The sequence below is a fragment of the Babylonia areolata genome, chromosome 8 (genome assembly GCF_041734735.1).
Source record: "Babylonia areolata isolate BAREFJ2019XMU chromosome 8, ASM4173473v1, whole genome shotgun sequence".
NCBI lineage: Eukaryota > Metazoa > Mollusca > Gastropoda > Neogastropoda > Buccinidae > Babylonia > Babylonia areolata.
In genome coordinates, this window is record NC_134883.1 from 1280186 (window position 1) to 1304199 (window position 24014).

General features: G+C 45.5%; 1 protein-coding gene across 1 annotated transcript in view; it reads right to left on the minus strand.

Annotated features, from left to right (window-relative positions):
- Positions 1-18281, minus strand: part of LOC143284952 (protocadherin Fat 4-like) — a 76374-nt gene extending 58093 nt beyond the window's left edge. The window contains exons 1-15 of the mRNA XM_076592113.1: positions 18250-18281; positions 17789-17847; positions 17155-17410; positions 16356-16564; positions 13501-13746; positions 11144-11388; positions 9046-9214; positions 5538-5806; positions 4535-4711; positions 3685-3801; positions 3199-3307; positions 2537-2805; positions 1621-1797; positions 781-897; positions 295-403 (exon numbers count right to left, since the gene is read on the minus strand). Coding sequence (XP_076448228.1) covers positions 295-403; positions 781-897; positions 1621-1797; positions 2537-2805; positions 3199-3307; positions 3685-3801; positions 4535-4711; positions 5538-5806; positions 9046-9214; positions 11144-11388; positions 13501-13746; positions 16356-16564; positions 17155-17410; positions 17789-17847; positions 18250-18281 — 2560 coding nt within the window. The remainder of the gene's footprint in view (positions 1-294; positions 404-780; positions 898-1620; positions 1798-2536; positions 2806-3198; positions 3308-3684; positions 3802-4534; positions 4712-5537; positions 5807-9045; positions 9215-11143; positions 11389-13500; positions 13747-16355; positions 16565-17154; positions 17411-17788; positions 17848-18249) is intronic.
- Between the last annotated feature and the right edge of the window lie 5733 nt (positions 18282-24014).

Below are 24014 nucleotides of genomic sequence, written 5' to 3' on the forward strand. Positions count from 1 at the left end.
CCACAGCACATCACACAAGGTAATAGAACACAGCTGAAGTATCAAACTCATCAACATATGCTGGTTGATTTTCACACACAAAAATCACAAAGTTATTTGCAGGCTATAAACGTTTCAGTCCCTCAAGTTAAGTAATACTCAGAACATGTTTGAAATGGACACAAAGGGTCGAAATGTTAAACAGTCTCCTCCGTTAAACTGTAATGACAAGAATGTAATATACACGACATTATGCATAAGAAAATGGAATGAATGTTACCTAAAACGAACCATTAACATTTTATTTCATTTTACCTGATGTTAGAGAGTAGGTGACACTTTGGGGGCTTCCGTCTTCTCGATCACTATCTATGGCAGAAAATGTGGTCACTAATGCCCCAGGTGATGCTGTCTCATCGATCGTCTGCACATCATTTATCAACAGTATCATTTTAACGTTGTCTCGACCACCATCACCTCTTGATTGTTAGCATTATCATCAATCATTGACGTTGTTAGTTTTCTCATTATCAGTCGTTTGTTTCCTCCCGACAGTAGCCATTTTCTGACTGTCATTATCATGATCAGTGATTGTTATTATCAGAATGGTCAAGAATATTACCATTGCTAACATCATCATTATCATTTCCAGTGAACTATGTTTCACTGCCCCACAGTAAAATTATCCTTTAGTACGTAAATCCTTAGTATCTTCCTTTTGTCTTTGCTCAAATATATCTCTTTCCTTTCCTTTTACATTCTGATAATATTAAGAATAAGGTAAGTTGTCACTCTACTTACAACTGGGGACGACAGGTCTGGAGAAATGAATTGAGGGCTGTGGTCGTTGCTGTTACCAATAATGCTGACTGTGACTGTTGCAGTTCCTGCAATTTCTGGATTGCCCGGTTCTGCTGCCTGAAAAAAAAGAGTACTTACTTGCCTATTCCCCACAGTTGACAGTGTGCTGTGGGAGAATAGAACAACAAGAATTGGTTTTGGTCGGGAGAAGGGACTGTAGTGGTTGTACTTTATTTCTTCCAGGGGATGCTTTGGTACATAACTTCGTAAACGGAATGGTCACTCTGAATCTGTACTGAAGTGATGAAGAGCAAATTAGGATATTTGCAGAAGTGTCTGTCTCCATATCAGCTTTCTATCAGACAGACACATAGAAACAATAAGGCAGATGCTCATATTTATATAGACACATACGCACATACACATGCTTTATACTCGACTGTTGGCCGCCTTTCTTTCTGTCTCTGGACCTTGCAATTGGAATGAACGTCCTCTTTCGCTTCGTCAAGTCTCCACACTCAGCTCTTTCAAGTCTGGCCTTAAAACCCACCTGTTCCCAAAATAGCCTCCCTTGCCTGCCTCTTCCTTGTCTTTAGTTTCTACAGTTTTAGGGTTATACATGCGTGTGAATGACTGGTGCGAAAGCGCTTTGATTTGTCTCTGCACAAGATTCAGCGCTATATAAATACCATTATCATTATTATTATTTATTACACACACACACACAAGTACGTACACATACACACAATAACACACACATGTACATACACACACAGACACACACACACACACACAACCACAGACACACACACACACACACAACCACAGACACACACACACCTTTACAACCAAGATATAGGAGTAAGGGTCCAGTGAAGGATGATCCACATCAATGGCTGAATTCAGTTCCAAAAGTCCATCTTGCGTGCTGTTGAAGCGAAATTTCTCTCCCGTGTTGCCAGACACAATCTGGTAATCTAAGGACGTACCTGGCGTATCCGCATCTGTTGCTGACAACTGCAGCACATTTCATACAACTCAAAATGAGTCTTCAGGAAACGACACCACATAATGCTTAATGATCATTCTTTTATCACTCTTCATTATCAGCTCGCCTTTGCCATCGTTGCTCCCAACATTTTCATATGTTACATTCATGTTTAGGAGTTATGAAGGTTCTATGGAACACACTGGGTTCGCCTTTCAGAACGCCCGTTGACGTGGACAACAGAAAATAAACACATACTGACAGAAGCAAAATAATATATTGTCTTTCTAAATATCTGTATCTCATTACCTGTTTCTCCCTATCTATATGTCTAGCGATCAATTCTTCCATCCGTCTATCCGTCTCTCTATTTGACTGTCTAGCTGTCTGTGTAAATCTCTCTTTCTTTTTCTTGCAAGGAAGACTTATTTCTCTGAAAAATATGACTGAGCTCACTGGTCATCAGAAACAATTGCACATATTTTTCACAAAGGATAGATAAGCATAACAGCATGTAGCTTTCAAATAAAATTCCAGTGTACTAAACTCATCACTATTGTTGGATTATTTTCAGATATACCAGAAAATCTGATCAGAGCACTCGAGTCAAATACATTGAGTGAAACAGTGCTTTAATCTTCTTCAAAATATGACTGTTACTATCATCGTCATCACTACTTTTTATAATGTTAAGAATTCCTCCATCATCTCTGACATCACTACCACCACCACCATCATTATTTTTAGTTTAATCATCATCAGCATCACCTGAAATCCTGACCAGCTGGTACTTAAGGCGTCTGCCTCCTGGATGCTGACGGTGTATGAGGTACTGTCGAAGGTAGGAGTGTTGTCATTACTGTTGCCAACATTCACAGTCAATGTCAGAGTCTGTGATTGCTGAGGTGACCCACTATCTTGTGCTGTCACCACAAGCGTGTATGACGGCACATCTTCATAATCTAGCGAGGTTGCAGTCTTCAACTCTCCTGTAGCTGGATCCAGCTGGAAGACCGCTGACGAGCTGTCCCCATTCACTGGAAGTGATTACAGTACGCTGTGATATCAAGCATTACAGTGTTAAGAAACATTACTGTCTAATTATCATACTATGCAGCATGTTACAACAGTGTACACCACAGCACATCACACAAGGTAATAGAACACAGCTGAAGTATCAAACTCATCAACATATGCTGGTTGATTTTCACACACAAAAATCACAAAGTTATTTGCAGGCTATAAACGTTTCAGTCCCTCAAGTTAAGTAATACTCAGAACATGTTTGAAATGGACACAAAGGGTCGAAATGTTAAACAGTCTCCTCCGTTAAACTGTAATGACAAGAATGTAATATACACGACATTATGCATAAGAAAATGGAATGAATGTTACCTAAAACGAACCATTAACATTTTATTTCATTTTACCTGATGTTAGAGAGTAGGTGACACTTTGGGGGCTTCCGTCTTCTCGATCACTATCTATGGCAGAAAATGTGGTCACTAATGCCCCAGGTGATGCTGTCTCATCGATCGTCTGCACATCATTTATCAACAGTATCATTTTAACGTTGTCTCGACCACCATCACCTCTTGATTGTTAGCATTATCATCAATCATTGACGTTGTTAGTTTTCTCATTATCAGTCGTTTGTTTCCTCCCGACAGTAGCCATTTTCTGACTGTCATTATCATGATCAGTGATTGTTATTATCAGAATGGTCAAGAATATTACCATTGCTAACATCATCATTATCATTTGCAGTGAACTATGTTTCACTGCCCCACAGTAAAATTATCCTTTAGTACGTAAATCCTTAGTATCTTCCTTTTGTCTTTGCTCAAATATATCTCTTTCCTTTCCTTTTACATTCTGATAATATTAAGAATAAGGTAAGTTGTCACTCTACTTACAACTGGGGACGACAGGTCTGGAGAAATGAATTGAGGGCTGTGGTCGTTGCTGTTACCAATAATGCTGACTGTGACTGTTGCAGTTCCTGCAATTTCTGGATTGCCCGGTTCTGCTGCCTGAAAAAAAAGAGTACTTACTTGCCTATTCCCCACTGTTGACAGTGTGCTGTGGGAGAATAGAACAACAAGAATTGGTTTTGGTCGGGAGAAGGGACTGTAGTGGTTGTACTTTATTTCTTCCAGGGTATGCTTTGGTACATAACTTCGTAAACGGAATGGTCACTCTGAATCTGTACTGAAGTGATGAAGAGCAAATTAGGATATTTGCAGAAGAGTCTGTCTCCATATCAGCTTTCTATCAGACAGACACATAGAAACAATAAGGCAGATGCTCATATTTATATAGACACATACGCACATACACATGCTTTATACTCGACTGTTGGCCGCCTTTCTTTCTGTCTCTGGACCTTGCAATTGGAATGAACGTCCTCTTTCGCTTCGTCAAGTCTCCACACTCAGCTCTTTCAAGTCTGGCCTTAAAACCCACCTGTTCCCAAAATAGCCTCCCTTGCCTGCCTCTTCCTTGTCTTTAGTTTCTACAGTTTTAGGGTTATACATGCGTGTGAATGACTGGTGCGAAAGCGCTTTGATTTGTCTCTGCACAAGATTCAGCGCTATATAAATACCATTATCATTATTATTATTTATTACACACACACACACAAGTACGTACACATACACACAATAACACACACATGTACATACACACACAGACACACACACACACACACACACACACAACCACAGACACACACACACACACACACAACCACAGACACACACACACCTTTACAACCAAGATATAGGAGTAAGGGTCCAGTGAAGGATGATCCACATCAATGGCTGAATTCAGTTCCAAAAGTCCATCTTGCGTGCTGTTGAAGCGAAATTTCTCTCCCGTGTTGCCAGACACAATCTGGTAATCTAAGGACGTACCTGGCGTATCCGCATCTGTTGCTGACAACTGCAGCACATTTCATACAACTCAAAATGAGTCGTGAGTAAAAGGTATTACACCATTCTATCAAATCTTTTCTCTATTATTTTCTCAGCTTTGCTATCACCCCTCCAAAAATTATTATTATTATTTATTATTTTTTTTTTTAACATAATCTAGATTTGGTTTGCGTTCTGTAACGAAAATGGCACAAATCTGCTATAAAAAGAACTAAATTTACGTAATATGTTCCAGAAATGAATACCCGTGTTGGCAATCAACACTGAGATTACTCTTAAAAAACGTCTGGGAAGAACACTTTGTTAGAATGTGAATGGAGGCACCAAGAAGAGCAGCCTGTCAGTGTACACCAGATGGATAGAGATGACGAAGACCAAAGGAGACATGGCAGAGAACAGGTGAAAAAGAAGTGTGAGAGAAGGACTACCCGTGCTGAAAGCTAGCTAAGATAGCACCAGACAGGACAGCTGCGGAGATGTCAGGTAGCGGCCTTCGGACACGTAGAGAAGCAACGTATGTTGAATGAATGAATAACATGGAAACAAATCCATATGCAAATACGGAATCATTATGATCTCATTGGCGGAGTTTTATTCCATATTGGACTATCAGAGGTAATTTCATAAAATGTTTAGCATTATATCAAGCAGCAAGCTTCTACATGCTATGGCTGGTTCTGAGAACTCTTAAGTACTGCTTAGATTACCGCTCGGTACTGCTTACCCAGACTGAAAACCCTTCGTCCATAAGCAACAAGTTCATAAAAGGGATGTCATCCCACCAACGACATCAGCAGCAGAACCACCACCATAGTAATTATCCCCACCATCACCTGCAGGCCTGTCCAGCTGCCGCTTCTAGCCACAAGTTCGGGGATGGTGACACTGTACGTGCCGGACACGAAGACAGGGTCGTTGTCGTTGACATTCAGAACGTTCACCGTCAAGGTCGTTGTCACGGATTCAGGGGGGCTTGCTTTGTCCTGGGCCTTCACCACTAGCGTGTACGACTTCACGGTTTCGTAATCCAGCTGTGACGCAGTCTTCAACTCGCCTGACGTCGCGTGAAGCTGGAAGAACGACAACTCGTCGTCTCCAGTCGCTGAAATTGATACAGTATAAAGGGACGCCAGTGTCATGCTACACGGTGCATACACCGTATAGTGCAATGCACACAATGTGCGTGTTAAAAGCACCACCTTGACGTGAGATTCGTTACACTAACCACCTGAAGTTTAATTTCTATGATAAGGTTTCTCAAATTCCACAAGAAGACAAGGAGGAAACGTACACTACAATAATCAGACAATACAACACAATACAATGTGATGCAATGCGAAGCAATGCATGATACACTTAACTGTCCTGCACTAAACTGCACTGCACCGTTGGCTTCCTATGTCTACTCTACTCTGGTATTCGGCATCGTGTTCACTTTGAGACCAGTCATTACCAAACTACAAACAGAACCAAAGGGAACAGAACACAACCCGACAGGAAGAAACGGGCCAGAACAATTATCTCAACAGGTATGTCATGTGCCAGAACAATTATCTGAACAGGTATGTCGTGTGCCAGAACAATTATCTCAACAGGTATGTCATATGCAAAAACAATTATCTCAACAGGTATGTCATGTGCCAGAACAATTATCTCAACAGGTATGTCATGTGCCAGAACAATTATCTCAACAGGTATGTCATGTGCAAAAACAATTATCTCAACAGGTATGTCGTGTGCCAGAACAATGATCTCAACAGGTATGTCATGTGCCAGAACAATTATCTCAACAGGTATGTCATGTGCCAGAACAATTATCTCAACAGGTATGTCATGTGCCAGAACAATTATCTCAACAGGTATGTCATGTGCCAGAACAATTATCTCAACAGGTATGTCATGTGCCAGAACAATTATCTCAACAGGTATGTCATGTGCCAGAACAATTATCTCAACAGGTATGTCATGTGCCAGAACAATTATCTCAACAGGTATGTCATGTGCCAGAACAATGATCTCAACAGGTATGTCATGTGCCAGAACAATTATCTTAACAAGCATGTGCATTTTGAAAGCACCATTCTAACTGAATTTGGATGGATGAAACTGGAACAGAATCATCAACTCTCTCAAAACGTGAGACTCAAAGAGTTAGCAGTCTGGATCAGAGCAGGTGAGGATGAAACAAAGCAGCGAGAGCAGCAGTCCTCGGGTAGCAAAATCACCCACAATGTACAGTTACACACACGCAAACACACGCACACACACACACACACACACACACACACACACACACACACACACGCACGCACGCACACACACACACACACACGCGCGCGCGCGCGCGCGCGCGTATATGTGCGTGTGGACAAGACACATCAGAGTTTCTTTCTTTCTTTCTTTTATTTCCCTTCATTCGCGTCACAGCTTGTTCAATAAAACTCTGATGCAGTGCATTGCAATTTATTTCAATCTGTCCTCCCAAAATAGTATGTAAAACGCCTTCTCTCAAGAAAAGAGTTTGGGAAGGCAACGAGAATCACTAGTAATTTGCCTGTCTGTCTGGAGGAAGGTGGCAGAATGGTCAAGACGCTCAGCTGCCAATACAGAGAGTCCGTGAGGGTGTGGGTTCGAATCCCGCTCTCGCCCTTTCTCCTAAGTTTGACTGGAAAATCAAACTGAGCGTCTAGTCTTTCGGATGAGACGATAAACCGAGGTCCCGTGTGCAGCACGCACTTGGCGCACTGAAAAAGAACCCATGGCAACGAGAGTGTTGTCCTCTGGCGAAATTACGTAAAATGAAATCCACTTTCATAGGTACACAAATATGTAAGCATGCACTCAAGGCCTGACTAAGCGCGTTGGGTTATGCTGCTGGTCAGGCATCTGCTCAACAGATGTGGTGTAGCGTGTATGGATTTGTCCGAACGCAGTGACGCCTCCTTGAGAAAGTGAAACTGAAACTGAAACTGTCTGCCTGTGGATTTGTCCGAACGCAGTGACGCCTCTTGCAGTAACTGAACTGACTGAACTGAACTGTCTGCATGTCCTTCTTTGAAAGTGACGCACGCACGTGTTTCTTAAAAATCGGTGGACCTGAAAATTTGGCACACCTCCTACTCGTGAGCCAGAAATAGGCTGTTCCGCACTGCTGAAGGGGATGAACGTTTTGCAGCTATATTATGTTTTTTCTTTCTCCAATCACTGACACTCACCCTCTCCATTTTAGATTTTGTACTCTATCTTTTCCACATTCTGTTCTCTCTCTCTCTCTCTCTCTCTCTCTCTCTCTCTCTCTCTCTCTCTGTGTGTGTTTGTCTGTCTGTCTGTCTCTCTCTCCCTTTTTTAGTCCCCTCCCCCTTACCACCCCCTCCCCTCCACCTCAACCGCCCCCTTTTCATTCGAATATACAGAAATGTCGATATCTAATTAATGCTAACAATCATCATTATGATAGGAATGATAATGATCCAAATAATAATAATGATATCATTTATTTTCAGTCTAATATCATGATCTTAGATGAACAGACTATAAACAACTAAATGATCGATGCCTTTCTGACCTTCCCCCTTCACCTCTCCAAACATTAATTTCGCTTCTGATTCAGTGTGTGTGTGTGTGTGTGTGTGTGTGTGTGGAAGGGGTGGGGGGTTCTTTCCACTTTTTGACCGCGTCATGGTTTGTTGACACTTTCATCGTCAACCCAGCGCCTTTCGCCTCTTTTCAGTCCCCGCTACCACTCCCACCCCCACACGCCTCCACGCACAGCTTCAAACACAATTTGATTACTGCCCTCGTGTATTTCTATGCTGCTTCTGCGATGAGAGATATGATGGGGGGGGGGGGAGAGGGTTTGGGGGATGGGGGTTAAAGCTGAGGAGGGGAATAAAGAAATCGTACAGTGGGGGTACGTTTAGAGGGGGTGGTGGAAGGGGAGTAAGGTGTGAGATGGGGTGGGGAGGGGGGGGGGTGAGGGGGGGAAGGTTGCAGCGATCGAACAGTCTTTGTCTGTTATCGAAATGCGATGCACGCCCACATATGTCAACATAGGTGCAGACCTGCATGTCCCTTCGTGTATACACAAGCAGAAGATGGGCGCGAAGGGGTAAAAACGGTCATACACGTAAAAGCCCACTCGTGTACATACGATTGAACGTGGGAGCTGCAGCCCACGAACGAAGAAGAAGAAGAAGAAGAAGAAGAAGAATTATTATCATTATCATCATTATTATTATTATTATAAGAAGAAGAAAAAGACGAGGGAGAATTATTATCACTACTATTATCCTTATTATTACAATTACTACATACTAAAAACTCAGACAGGGCAGCACTCACCGGTGTCGTTAAGTGACAGGATGTAGTATTCCACCACCCCAGCATCGCCCGAGTCCGGGTCTGTGGCCGTGAGGGTGGCCACCAGGTATCCTGGGGACACGTCCTCCGACACGCTGTAAGCAGGCCCCACAGGTGTGAAGAGCTGCCACTCAGGTGGCTGCCCCGCTACCTAGACAAGACAAGCCACAATGAGTTTTTTTTCGCCCTTGCAGATCATGGTCTTCTCCCCCTCGCCCCCCTCCCATCCTCCCCTCTAAAAACAAATAACACACACACACACACACACACACACACACACACACACACACACACACACACCAAAACAAAACAAATACTAATTTGGCAGTAAAACATAGAAGCACATGCTGGGCTCTCTCACTAACTGGTTGTGTTACGGACAGAAAAGGTGATTTAATATGAATAACACGTGTGTTTGTTTTTTGGGGAAACATAACAGAATAGGCTGGGGTATCTCATTAAGTGGTTGTTATAGACAGAAAAGGTGATTTAATATGAATGACACGTGTGTTTGTTTTGGGAGGAAACATAACAGAATAGGCTGGGTTATCTCATTAACTGGTTGTTATGGACAGAAAGGTGATTTAATATGAATAACACGTGTGTTTGTTTTTTGGGGAAACATAACAGAATAGGCTGGGTTATCTCATTAACTGGCTGTGTTACGGACAGAAAAGGCGATATAATGTGAATGACACGTGTGTTTGTTTTGGGAAGAAACATATCAAATGCACACTGGAATGAATACGTTTGAAAAACAGTCAAAAACAAAGGAAACTGCCTTTGCTTGAAGCATACCCATGTGTTGTGAAAATAAGTTGAGAGCAGAGCAACTGTCAGGAGGAAACCACTCCCCTTTCGAAGATACCAAAAGACGCCCATACAATGTTCCTGTCTGACCACCGGGACGGCGTTTCTTTACATACTATGTAGCGGCAACCTCATTTTACACCGTCAACAAAAGGAGCCAAAGGCTTGCCAAGACAAGACAAAAACAAAATCGAAATAAAAAAAAATGAAGAGGAAATGTGATAGGGATGAATGAAGAGTGTTGTCTGTACACAAACCTACTGGAATGGTACAATCTTCAAATCATATTGAAGGGATTCGAACCAACCCCTCCCAGTCGATCGCCCGTGACAAGTCCACATCTGCTGCACCACATCTGCTGCACCACATCTGCTAGGCATAACAAACGAACTTCTTCTGCGTTCGTGGGCTGCAACTCCCACGTTCACTCGTATGCACACGAATGGGCTTTTACGTGTATGACCGATTTTACCCCGCCATGTAGGCAGCCATACTCCGTTTTCGGGGGTGTGCGTGCTGGGTATGTTCTTGTTTCCATAACCCACCGAACGCTGACATGGATTATAGGATCTTTAACGTGCGTATTTGATCTTCTGCTTGCATATACACACGAAGGGGGTTCAGGCACTAGCAGGTCTGCACATATGTTGACCTGGGAGGTCGTAAAAATCTCCACCCTTCACCCACCAGGCGCCGTCACCGTGATTCGAACCCGTGACCCTCAGATTGACAGTCCAACGCTTTAACCACTCGGCTATTGCGCCCGTCTATAACAAACGAACGAACCAAGTTTTTTTTTAATTTTTTTTTTAGGGAAGTGGAATAAGCATAAATGTGCTTTTTTTTCATCCAGCCCTCAGGGCAAGTAGAAAATGAAAATGAATCAAAACACTCACAAAGTAACAAAGAGATGTAGAAGTAAGGACATAACATTCACATACACATTCAAACATGCACATGTACATAATCCCGATACAAACCAGCAGCATACCTCAACACGGTAGCAAGGCATTGAGAGAGAGAGGGGTGGAGGAGACTGCCGAAATAGGAGAAACCGGACCGGCGGGGGTCGGCCCAAACGGGACAAAAGTCCACCTCTTAGGAGGAGGACGTCATGAAGGGTGGCGGTACCATACGATCAAAGAGTAAGTGACAAGGGAGGGGTTATGGCGGTACCATCACAGTAGGCACCACTCGGACCTGCACCCAACCCAACCCAACCCAACCCACCACCATCATCCACCACCCACCCACCCAATCCTCCTCTAACCTCCACAGTGACGGTAGCCGTGGCGACGAGCGATCCTCCGTCAGTGACGTGGACGGTGAGAATATAGGGATCCTTCACCGCGGGGTCAATGGCCACTGCAGTGGTGTGCACTTCTTCGTTCATCATGGAGAACTTTGCCCCGCCTTCAGCCGCGCCGTCGTCGCCGCTGACTATAGCGTAGCTGACGATGTCGTTGCTGGGAGACGTGTCATTGTCCGTGCACTGCAGCGTGACAATCTTTGTCTCTGGGGGGACGGTACAGGAAAGCACAGAATGCAGAACCAAGATTTTATTTATTTATTTATTTATTTATTTTTTATCGTTTTCAATCGCAAGAAAGAGAAATTCACGTTTGATGTATGACACACACACACACACACACACACACACACACACACACACACACACACACACATTGCTGAAAATAAGACATCGTCTTAAATTTCCAAGAGGAGCAAGCACATCCAAAATAAAAATAACACAAAAATGGAATGAAAACGGATGCGAATATGGATGATTCATTTGTAGGCCTTGCACCTTGCACCAAACACCTTGCACCTAAAACCTGGAGAGGACACTCCAGCTTCGCTACTAGCACTAGCGTCGGAACAACACGTGAAGCAACAGTTACCGGTTATAAGTTAGCGCTCAATTGGCGTAGAGCCAGTGCCAGGGGTTGCTTCTGACGGTGGGAGGGACCCTCGCGTCCCACTGGACAGCTACCGCCCGCCCAAGGTGGGCAGCCCCCAGCCAGTTAGGTGCTGTCCCGCCACGACCTGCCTTCTTCTATGGGTGTATGAAGATTAGGAGAATATCCGACAAGCAGGTCGTTAATTTCCGCACCAGGCAAAACGAAAACTTCAAAAAACGGATCAACAATGAAACTGGCCTGTTGGAATGTCCGAACAATGCCTGGGCTCTCCCAGGATTTGCAAGACATCAGTGACGCCAGAAAGACGGCCGTCATAAACAGCGAGCTGAAGAGACTAAATGTGGACATTGTCACTCTGCAGAAAACACGGCTGGCTGACTCAGGAACACTAAAGGAGAGGGACTACACCTTCTGGCAAGGAAAGAGCTCTGATGCCCCAAGAGAGTAAGGAGTAGGCTTTGCAGTCAGGAACAGCCTGCTGAATATGATCGAACCAGGCAGCGGCGGTTCAGAACGACTATTGACTCTCCGCCTACACACCTCTGAAGGCTATGTCACTCTCGTCAGCGCATATACTCCAACACTGTCCGCCTCTCCTGACGCCAAGAATGAGTTCTACGAAAATCTCGCATCCACCATAAGGAACATCCCCAGGACAGAACAACAATGCCAGAGTGGGTGCAGACAACGATTCGTGGCCCTCCTGTCTCGGTTCCTTTGGGGTGGGGAAAATGAAGGAGAACGGACAGCGACTACTTGAGTTTTGTACCTGCCATGAACTGTGCATCGCCAACTCCTTTTTCAAGATGAAGCCCCAACACAAAGTCTCCTGGAGGCACCCGCGCTCAAAACATTGGCACCAACTGGATCTGATCCCAGTAAGACGAGCTGCCATCAAAAACCTTCTCCACACTCGCTCTTATCACAGCGCAGACTGTGACACGGACCACTCTCTGGTATGCTGCAAGATCAGACTGCAACCAAAGAAGTTCCACTGCTCAAAGAAACAAGGGAACTCTCGCATTGACGTCAGCAAGATGTCTCAGCCAGACCTTGTAGAACAGTTCGCAGAGGCATTTGAGAGAGAATTCGATGCACTGCAGCCCAGAGACTCTGCCACAGAAAGATGGGAAACGCTACGAAACACCACGCATCGCATTGCTATGGCCACCTTTGGGAAGAAAACTGCGAAGTCCCACGACTGGTTTGAGGCCAAATCATCAGAGATGACTCCCAGTATTGCGGCCAAGCGCGCTGCACTCACTGAGTACAAACGGTCACCCAGTTAGAAGAACTTGCAAATTCTCAGAGCCGCCAGGCGATGTGCAAATGAGTACTGGACAGAGCTCAGCGAAGAGATACAGAATGCTGCTGAAAGAGGCAACATCCGAGGGATGTATGATGGTATCAAGAAGGCACTGGGACCAACACAGAGCAATGGAAACGTGAATACATTTAGAAATCAAAATTTCAACACTCATGAGATGCTGAAGAGCATCAGTCCGTTTGTATTCGTAGCTACTCTACCATCTCCCATTCCTCACTCATGCACTAACTCGGTCCACAACTTTGTGCATTTATTGTTGTTGTTGTTGATGTTGTTTTTACTGCGGAAGGTTGAGTTCTACACCCCTCCCCCACCGAACTACCCCTCTCCCCTCATCCGCCCTCCCCGCCCCCCCACCCTCCCCACACACACACTCACCAGTTGGGACACTGTTTTCGTAGACCTTGTGGTAGTTGGCGGGCGAACACAGGGGCGGGTTGTCGTTAATGTCCGTGATGTGCACGGTGAGGGCTTTGGGCGTGGCCGCGTTGCCGGCACTGTCAGTCACGTGCAACTGCAGGTCGCTGAACATCGTGATGGCCGCTTCGGCGTCACTGTCCAGCGTGTCCTTGATGGTGATGGCTCCGGTGGACGGGTCGATGTTGAAGTAGGTGGCGTTATCACCTGCGTGTTGTATTCTGTTGTATTAATTAATCTTTGTTGCTGTTGTTGTTGTCACAACAGAGAGATCGGTGTGAAATTCGGGCTCCTGTCCTCTCCAGGGAGAGAGAGCGCGTCGCTACACTGAGAGCGCCACCCTTTTTATTTTTGTTGTTGCCGTGGGTTCTTTTACGTGCACTAAGTGCATGCTGCACACGGTACCTCGGTTTATCGTCTCCTCCGAGTGACTAGCGTCCAGACCACCACTCATGGTCTAGTGGAAGGGAAGAAAATACTGGCGACTGTGTATCGGGGTTGGAACCAGTAGCCAGTTTTTGTTCGTTTGGTTCTGGTTTTGTTGTTGTTGTAATTATATGTCATGTACCATACATTCTACCCAGTGAGAAGCCGCCATCTCAGAATCATGGTGTGAGACACTGTCTCGGGACACTTCTCTCACTGGGTACACCTCCAGTTAAACTTCCACCTCCAGGTAAGTGTCCTTCAATCAGTCAGTTATAACGGGGAAGCTGACAGACTGGTTAAGATGCTTATCTGCTGATGCAGTGTCCGTGAGGGTTTGAGTTCGGTTCCCGCTCTCGCCCTTTCCTCCCGAGTCTCACAGGAAAATCAGTGAGCGTCTAGCCTTTCGGATGAAACGATAAACCGAGGTACAGTCTGCAAAACGCACTTGTCGCACTGAAAAAAAAGAGCCCATAGAAACACGTGTTGTCCTCTGGCAAATATTCTGCAGAATAGAATCCACTCCGACAGGTGCACAAACATATATGTACTCAAAGCCTGGCTAGTTATGCTGCTGTCATGTATCTGCCTAGCAGATATAGCGCAGCGTATATGGATTCGTCTGAACACAGTGGCGTCTCCTTGATAAACTGTAACTGATTCATGTTGTTCTCCTTATCATTCACTGTTTAATTCACCCACTTTGTCTTGTTAAAGTATAGTTACAGTTATTACGATACTGCCATGACTGTCACCGTTGATGGGTATGGCAAACGTGGCTGTCCAGGAGAAATTTCACGACCCAGATTCCGAAACACCACTTCAATGATCTAATGATCAAAGACATGGTCATCTTACAATCTGTGTGCAAAACACAAAAAGGGAGACAAAGCCTTCAAGGGTCATGAGTACTATACATTTAATCCAACCCAAGAATTATGGAACAGTCAAAAGAGACACCGGGAAACATCGGGATCATCTTGCAACAGATTACACTGATCACACATTCGAACAGCTTTCAGTTTTGGTCATTAACCACAAGTCTGAAAAGAAACAGAATGAAATCACCTTCTTATCTTGTTCACTCACTACACCATTTAAAAAACATCATAACTGGATGAAGGACATAAATCTTTACCTTACCTACGTGAGGGATGTTCTTGTTGACAAGTGATAACCTTGGCCTTTAACCTCTCACCCTGCTCACCACATAGTCAAAATGGTAACGGCTGGAAAAGCCTCATTCTATGTTACCGTTCTGACAAGTTTGTCTCTAAAATCACTTGCGATTGATGGGAAAATACCAGTGTTAACAGTTTACTACAGAAAGACAGACACAGAGACTCATACACACAGAGACTCACACCGCCCCCTCCCCCCCTCCCACACACAGAGACTCATAAACACAGAGACTCACACCGCCCCATCCCTCCCTCCCACACACAGAGACTCATAAACACAGAGACTCACACCGCCCCCTCCCCCCCTCCCACACACAGAGACTCATACACACAGAGACTCACACCGCCCCCTCCCCCCCCTCCCACACACAGAGACTCATACACACAGAGACTCACACCGCCCCATCCACCCCTCCCACACACAGAGACATAAACACAGAGACCCACACCGCCCCCACCCCCCCCTCCCACACACAGAGACTCATACACACAGAGACTCACACCGCCCCCTCCCCCCCTCCCACACACAGAGACTCACACCGCCCCCTCCCCCCCTCCCACACACAGAGACTCACACCTCCCCCTCCCCCACTCCCACACACAGAGACTCATACACACAGAGACTCACACCGCCCCCTCCCCCCCTCCCACACACAGAGACTCACACCGCCCCCTCCCCCCCCCTCCCACACACACACCAACAGCATACACAAGCTATGTCAAAAACAAAAACAAATGCGTTGTTAGAAAAAGAAAGAAATGTTTTCGATACCATACGACTTCAATTAAAAAATCATTGTCAGACAAAATACTTCAGCACAAGTCAGCATACCACCCTCCCCCCCCCACCCTCCCTCCCGGACAGTCTTGAGAGGACTTTGCCGCTTGGCACACTGGAAAAAACAACAACAACAACAACAACAAACATGGCCAAAGAAAAGTGTTGTCCTCAGGCAAATATACTGCTAAGGAAATCCACTCTGATAGGTACTCACACACACACACACACACACAAATATATATATATATATATATATATATATATATATATATATGCATGCACTGAAGGCCTGCCTAAGCGAGTTGGGTAATGACGCTGCACAGGCAATCAGCCGAGCGGACGTGGCGGTGCAGAGTATAACGGAATTAATATCCTAACGACAGTGACGCCTCCCTGGAGAAACTGAAACTGAAACCGAGACAACTCACCTGAGAGACTGAAGGTGAAGCTGCTGCTGTCTGAATCGGTCACGTTGAAGGCTGGAAACACGACGGTGTCTGGAGGCTGCTCCTCGTCAAACTGCGTGGTGTAGATGGAGGGATCGTCTGGAAGTGTTGGCGGCTCATCGTCCACGTTCACCACGTTCACGGTGAAGGTCACGTCATCCGTTTCAGCGTTCGGCCCGGACCACGTGCCGCTGGTCAGTGGTCAACAATGATGTCCCGTTATCAGCTGAATTAACATTTCTCTCTCCCTCTCTCTCTCTCTTTCTGTGTGTGTGTGTGTGTGTGTGTGTGTGTGTGTGTGTGTGTTGTTACTGTTGCTCGTGCTGCTGTTGTTGTTGATGTTCATCGATTTCACGTCTGTTCTGTCTTTTCACTAACAGTGATATCAGACGAAAACAAAAAGAGAAGGGGAGGGGTTGGGGGTGCGGTGGGGGGTGTGTGGGGGGTGGGGGCGTGGGGGGTGGGGCTGGGATAGCAGTTGAAAAGAGGGTGGTGGTACCATGAACTGGATATGGGAAAAGCGGGCTGGTGTGTTTGATGCTCTCTCTCTCTCTCTCTCTCTCCCTGTGTGTGTGTGTGTGTGTGTGTGTGTGTGTGTGTGTGAGCACGCGCATGCGCATGAGTGTATGCGTGCGTACGTGCGCGTGTGGGTTTGTATGTGTGTGCATTTGTGTGTGTGTATGTGTGTGTGTGTGTGAGAGAGAGAGAGAGAGAGAGAGAGAGAGAGCGCGCGCGTGTGTGTGTGTGTGTTAGCCTGCCTGTTCCAGACATACATACTCACCTGACAGTTATGATGTAATACTGAACGTCCTCGTAATTCATCTCAAAATTGGTCTTGAGAACATAGTTGTTCTCGCCCCCTGCTATCTTGAAATGACCCGTGCGATTAACGCCAGACTGATCGACGATGCTCGTTATTTCCAGCACAGCGTTGTTCGGATCCGTGGCACGGATAGTTGTCACGTGTGAGTTTTTGTCCGTACCCTCTTCCACAAAGAAAGATTCGCCATCTTCTGGTCTCTCGATCTCCCGCGTTCCTGGACAAGCAATGGGTTTCCTAGAAATGAATTCTACATTCACAGAGTCAACCAACTAAAAAAGGAAAGAAAAGAAAAGTCACACAAACAAAGAAACACACAAACAGGCAATCCAGGGAGGGGGCTACAGGCGCGGGACTGTACCATTCATGAAGTGGTTGACACAAAGGTCAGATCTTAAATGGAAACTGGGCATTCATGTGATAGAATAAAACAACAGCGGAGAGAGAGAGAGAGGAAGAGAAAGAGAGAGAGAGAGAGAGCTGACAGAGAGACAGAGACAGAGAAAGAGAGAGCCATACAGACAGACAGAGGCAGACATGCTGACTCACAGACAGACAGCCAGCCAATAAGAGCCAAAAACTGTTGGTTTCTTACGCATTGGAGTGGCAGGTTCCAGCATCAACTGTAGCAACAGCAGCAGTAGCGGCACCAGGCTGAAAACACAGGCACAGGAAATCAACAAACTAACAACCAATCATCATCATCAGCATGGTGAACAGCTAAATAAAAAAAAATGTATTTACGTGTCCTACAACAAATGATATGGCCAATGATTCTGGAAGAAAGTAGACCTGTCTATTCCTGTGGAAGGTAGGTATGGTCAGGTCAGGTCATTAGATCTGACTACTGAGTAACCTGTAATCCAGTACAACCTGTTCAGGGTCGGGTTGCCGACGACTAAACCGGCACTCCCACCACTCCCTTCTGGGAATGGTGAGGCGGGTGGCTATACCCCTATTATGAGCGTCATTAAGCGTCGGCTTTAAAGGAAGCACAATGTTTGTCATCTAGTCAGTGACTGTGCTGTCATAAATACCATTGGAAAGGATGTGTACCATGACATGCAGAAGTCTGGATCTCCGGTCATAATTACATGGAAAAATTCGCAATGAAGGAAGTTAAGCAACGACATTGTGAGTTGCATCGCAGAGTGAAGGCTAGAGATCACCGAAGGATGAATCTGGTCGCCTGCAATCCGGCTCACCCCATCCCTCCTCCACTAGTCTTGAGTAAATTTGGTATTCCGACGAGAGAGTAAGTCCGTTGCAGCAACTCTCTCACGTTAAAAAACCCATCGCGAAGGTTCAGTTCATGCAAAATCTTAAATCCACTTCATAGCACACCAATAAGTGCACAGCAGGAAAAAAGAAGGTGTGGGCATGGCGTCGCAGCGCATACCTCCCGGCGGCAGCAAGGGCCGAATTTCACACAGAGAAATCTGCTCGGGTGAGTATGAACAAATCAATAAAATAACTGTATTGGAATGAGGATAGCCATATAACGAAAAGGTGCCCCTAAAAATATCGGCCGTGCCTGTACGCAAACGATCCACGGCCAGATACCGCGACTGGGCGGTGATAAACACATTCGGACAAAGAAAGAAAAGCAAAAAATCATGGTCGCTTCACCTCTAAACCATTATCTTGTACGCTTAAAGAACTCTAAAGACAATAATCTGTGTACGCCTCCAAGAAAAAAGCACATATCTGATGTACTCGCTCCAGATACACAATATCGTGCAGCTTCACTGAATATCTAAAGCACATCTGTGTACGGGTCTTCAGATTACACTTCTTCTCGGCATTGCACGAGGAAAGCGTAAAGCACGATGAGGCTGGTTGTTGGTTTTCATAAAAAAGCACTATACAACTACTGAATCCCAAAGGAGTCAACAATAGGCTTGACCATGAAACTCCCACTGCATCTGGCCAAACACCATCAACATTGTCAGTGCCTACGCCCCAACCATGAACAACCCGATGAAGTGAAGGCGAAGTCTACGAGGACCTTCACTCTGTCATTGCTGCCATCCCTAAAGCAGACAAGCTCATCATTCTTGGGGACTTCAATGCTAGAGTTGGCTCTGACTACATCTCCTGGGATGGAGTGATTGGAAAGCACGGTGTGGGCCACTGCAACCCAAATGGATTGCTTTTGCTTCAGACATGTGCAGAGCACGAACTGCTGATAACCAACACAGTTTTCTGCCTCCCTACCCGTAACAGGACGTCATGGATGCACCCTCGCTCAAAGCATTGGCATCTCATCGATTATGTCATCGTCAGGAAAAGGGATAGGCAAGATGTACGTGTAACAAAGACCATGTGCGGCGCCGAGTGTTGGACAGACCATCGCCTTGTAGTCTCGAAGCTGAATATTCGAATCCAGCCCAAGAGACGCCCCCAAGGCCAGAAGGCTCCAAAACGGCTCAACATCGCTAAGCTGAAAAACATCACCATCAAACAGTCCTTTGTGGAGCTGCTGGAAGATCGTCTGGAATCCGCCTCTCTGAACAACCAGAATGTGGAGTCTGACTGGAGGACCCTGCGTGAGCTGATCTATAGTACAGCTTCAGAGACCCTGGGACCCATGATCAGAAAGCACAAAGACTGGTTTGATGAAAACTGTGATGAAATCAAGCAGCTTCTGGATGAGAAACGCCGTCTGCATCAAGCCCACCTGAGCAACCCAAAGTCCACATCAAAAAAGGATGCGTACAATGCCATCCGCAGGACTGTTCAGCAAAAGTTACGCCAGATGCAGGATAAGTGGCTGAGTGACAAAGCTGATGAGATCCAGGGATATGCTGACAGGCACGATATGAAGAGGTTCTATGATGCCTTAAAAGAAGTCTATGGCCCCACATCCTCAGGATCATCCCCCCTCCTCAGTGCAGATGGGAATACCTTGATCACCGAGAAGGAGAACATTCTCGAACGATGGGCTGAGCACTTCAACAGTGTCTTAAATCGCCCTTCCTCCATAAATGATGAAGCCATAGACCGTCTCCCACAAGTCCCCACCAACGAAGCACTGGACGATCCGCCAACACTTCTTGAGACCCAGAAAGCAATCCGTCTGCTATCCAGTGGCAAAGCACCTGGCTCAGACTCCATACCAGCAGAGGTCTACAAGGATGGAGGCACTGTGCTGACTGAGAAGCTTCATCAGCTGTACTCACTCATGTGGAAAGAAGAGACGATCCCCCAGGATTTCAAAGATGCATCTATCATTCACTTGTACAAGCGAAAGGGGAACCGGCAAGCCTGTGATAACCATCGGGGCATTTCCTTGCTCTCCATCGCAGGCAAGATACTTGCCAGGATCCTACTAAACCGCCTCACAGCACACCTTGACCAAGGTCATTTGCCTGAGAGCCAATGTGGATTCCGGAAAGAGCGCGGAACCACCGACATGGTGTTTGCTGCAAGGCAGCTGCAAGAGAAATGTCAGGAGCAAAATGCTGATCTGTTCTCCATCTATGTCGACCTCACTAAGGCCTTTGACACCGTGAGTAGAGAGGGACTGTGGAAGATCATGGCCAAGTACGGATGCCCTCAGAAATTTATTTCCTTGGTCAGCCAATTCCATGAAGGTATGCAGGCTCGAGTCCAGGACAATGGCGAAACATCTGCTCCTTTTGCTGTCACAAATGGTGTCAAGCAAGGCTGCGTCCTGGCTCCAACGCTGTTCAGCCTCATGTTCTCTGCAATGCTTACTGATGCCTTCAGAGATGGCGATGTTGGAATCGGCCTAAAGTACCGAACAGATGGCAAGCTGTTTAACCTCAGAAGGCTTCAAGCAAAAACGAAGGTCATGACAGACATCATCAGAGACTTTTTGTTTGCTGATGACTGTGCCCTCAACGCTGGATCTGAAGCTGACATGCAACTCAGCGTCGACAAGTTTGCCACTGCCAGCAGGAACTTCGGCCTTACCATCAGCACGAGGAAAACTGAAGTTCTCCATCAGCCAGCCCCAGGGAAACCCTACGTTGAGCCCAACATCACAGTCAACGGTCAGAGACTCAGTGCGGTGGAGCGGTTCACATACCTTGGCAGCACACTGTCACGAAATGCGACCATCGACGATGAAGTGAATGTCAGGATTGCAAGAGCAAGTGCAACTTTTGGTAGACTCAGTGCAAATGTCTGGAACAGAAGAGGCATTAGTCTTGAGACCAAGCTAAAGGTCTACAGAGCAGTAGTTCTCCCCACACTACTGTACGGCTGCGAAACTTGGACAGTGTACCAACGACATGCCAAGAAGCTGAACCACTTCCACACAACATGCCTCAGGAAGCTACTGAACATCAAGTGGCAAGACAGGACCCCAGACACAGAGGTGCTCGCAAAAGCCACCCTTCCCAGCATCTTCACCATCCTGATGCAGTCCCAGCTTCGCTGGGCTGGACACGTGGCGCGCATGCCAGACCATCGGCTGCCCAAAAGGCTCTTCTATGGTGAGCTGCAACAAGGGAAGAGATCACACGGAGGTCAGAAGAAGCGCTTCAGAGATACTCTGAAAGTCTCTCTGAAAGCGTTTGATATCAACCCTGACTCCTGGGAGGAATCTGCAGTGGACCGTAACAAATGGCGCGCTGTTGTGCACAAAGGCGCCAAGTTGTGCGAGGCCAACAGGACTGCTGCAGCTGTTCAGAAGAGGCAGGCCAGAAAGTCACGGGCAAACAAGCTCCCTGACAATGATATGCCTGTCTTTGTCTGCCCCAACTGTCAGCGAACATTTCATGCGCAGATTGGACTATTCAGCCATCTGCGCACTCACAGATAGACTCATGAGCATCCTTCCCCCCACCCCACCACCACCCTCCCCCCATCTGGATGACAACGATGGTCATCATCGATCTCGATGGACACACCACCACCAGGTATGGTTTGTGAACATTATGCACTTGGTGATGATACCTTTGTATTAGGCATTTTGTGAATAAATTTCAACGGCCTCCTTTCAATTATGTTATTGGTGAACATCGGTACGATACACATCTGGATCCCAGAACCTTTACTGATGTTGTAGTTTTGGCACTGGCGCTTACTGGCTAATATCGCTATTGATGACGCGTTTTGCTATTTGTTCGTTACGGGCATTGAAAGGAATAAGCACAATGTTTGTCATCTGTCGTGATCTGTCGCGTTGTCATTAAAATTAACTTTATTGGAAAGGAATTAGCATTGAAAGGAATAAGCACAATGTGTGATCTGTCGCGTTGTCATTAAAATTAACATTATTGGAAAGGAATTAGCATTGAAAGGAATAAGCACGATCATTGTGATCTGTCGCGTTGTCATCGCAGTGGAGTGATGGCCTAGAGGTAACGCGTCTGCCTAGGAAGCGAGAGAATCTGAGCGCGCTGGTTCGAATCACGGCTCAGCCGCCGATATTTTCTCCCCCTCCACTAGACCTTGAGTAGTGGTCATTCGGATGAGACGATAAACCGAGGTCACGTGTGCAGCATGCACTTAGCGCACGTAAAAGAACCCACGGCAACAAAAGGATTGTTCCTGGCAAAATTCTGTAGAAAATCCACTTCGATAAGGAAAACAAATAAAGCTGCACGCAGGAAAAATATTAAAAAATGGGTGGCGCTGTAGTGTAGCGACACTCTCTCCCTGGGGACAGCAGCCCGAATTTCACACAGAGAAATCTGTTGTGATAAAAAGCAATACAAATACAAAGTAAAATTAACTTTATTGGAAAGGAATTAGCCTATCATACACCGTAACGCGCACAAAGGATGCACTAACATGATATCGGTCACCGAGCACAATATTGTTTTACCGACAAAACGATCCATCGGGCTACTGTCAACTGTGTGCGGCTTTCACAGAATATAAAGCACAATAATCTGTGTACGGCTTTCACACAGAATATAAAGCACAATAATCTGTGTACGGCTTTCACACAGAATATAAAGCACAATAATCTGTGTACGGCTTTCACACAGAATATAAAGCACAATAATCTGTGTACGGCTTTCACACAGAATATAAAGCACAATAATCTGTGTACGGCTTTCACACAGAATATAAAGCACAATAATCTGTGTACAGCTTTCACACAGAATATAAAGCACAATAATCTGTGTACGGCTTTCACACAGAATATAAAGCACAATAATCTGTGTACGGCTTTCACACAGAATATAAAGCACAATAATCTTTGTACGGCTTTCACACAGAATATAAAGCACAATAATCTTTGTACGGCTTTCACACAGAATATAAAGCACAATAATCTGTGTACGGCTTTCACACAGAATATAAAACACAATAATCTGTGTACGGCTTTCACACAGAATATAAAGCACAATAATCTGTGTACGGCTTTCACACAGAATATAAAGCACAATAATCTGTGTATGGCTTTCACACAGAATATAAAGCACAATAATCTTTGTACGGCTTTCACACAGAATATAAAGCACAATAATCTGTGTACGGCTTTCACATAGAATATAAAGCACAATAATCTGTGTACGGCTTTCACACAGAATATAAAGCACAATAATCTTTGTACGGCTTTCACACAGAATATAAAGCACAATAATCTGTGTACGGCTTTCACACAGAATATAAAGCACAATAATCTTTGTACGGCTTTCACACAGAATATAAAGCACAAAGCACAATAATCTGTGTACGGCTTTCACACAGAATATAAAGCACAATAATCTTTGTACGGCTTTCACACAGAATATAAAGCACAAAGCACAATAATCTGTGTACGGCTTTCACACAGAATATAAAGCACAAAGCACAATAATCTTTGTACGGCTTTCACACAGAATATAAAGCACAAT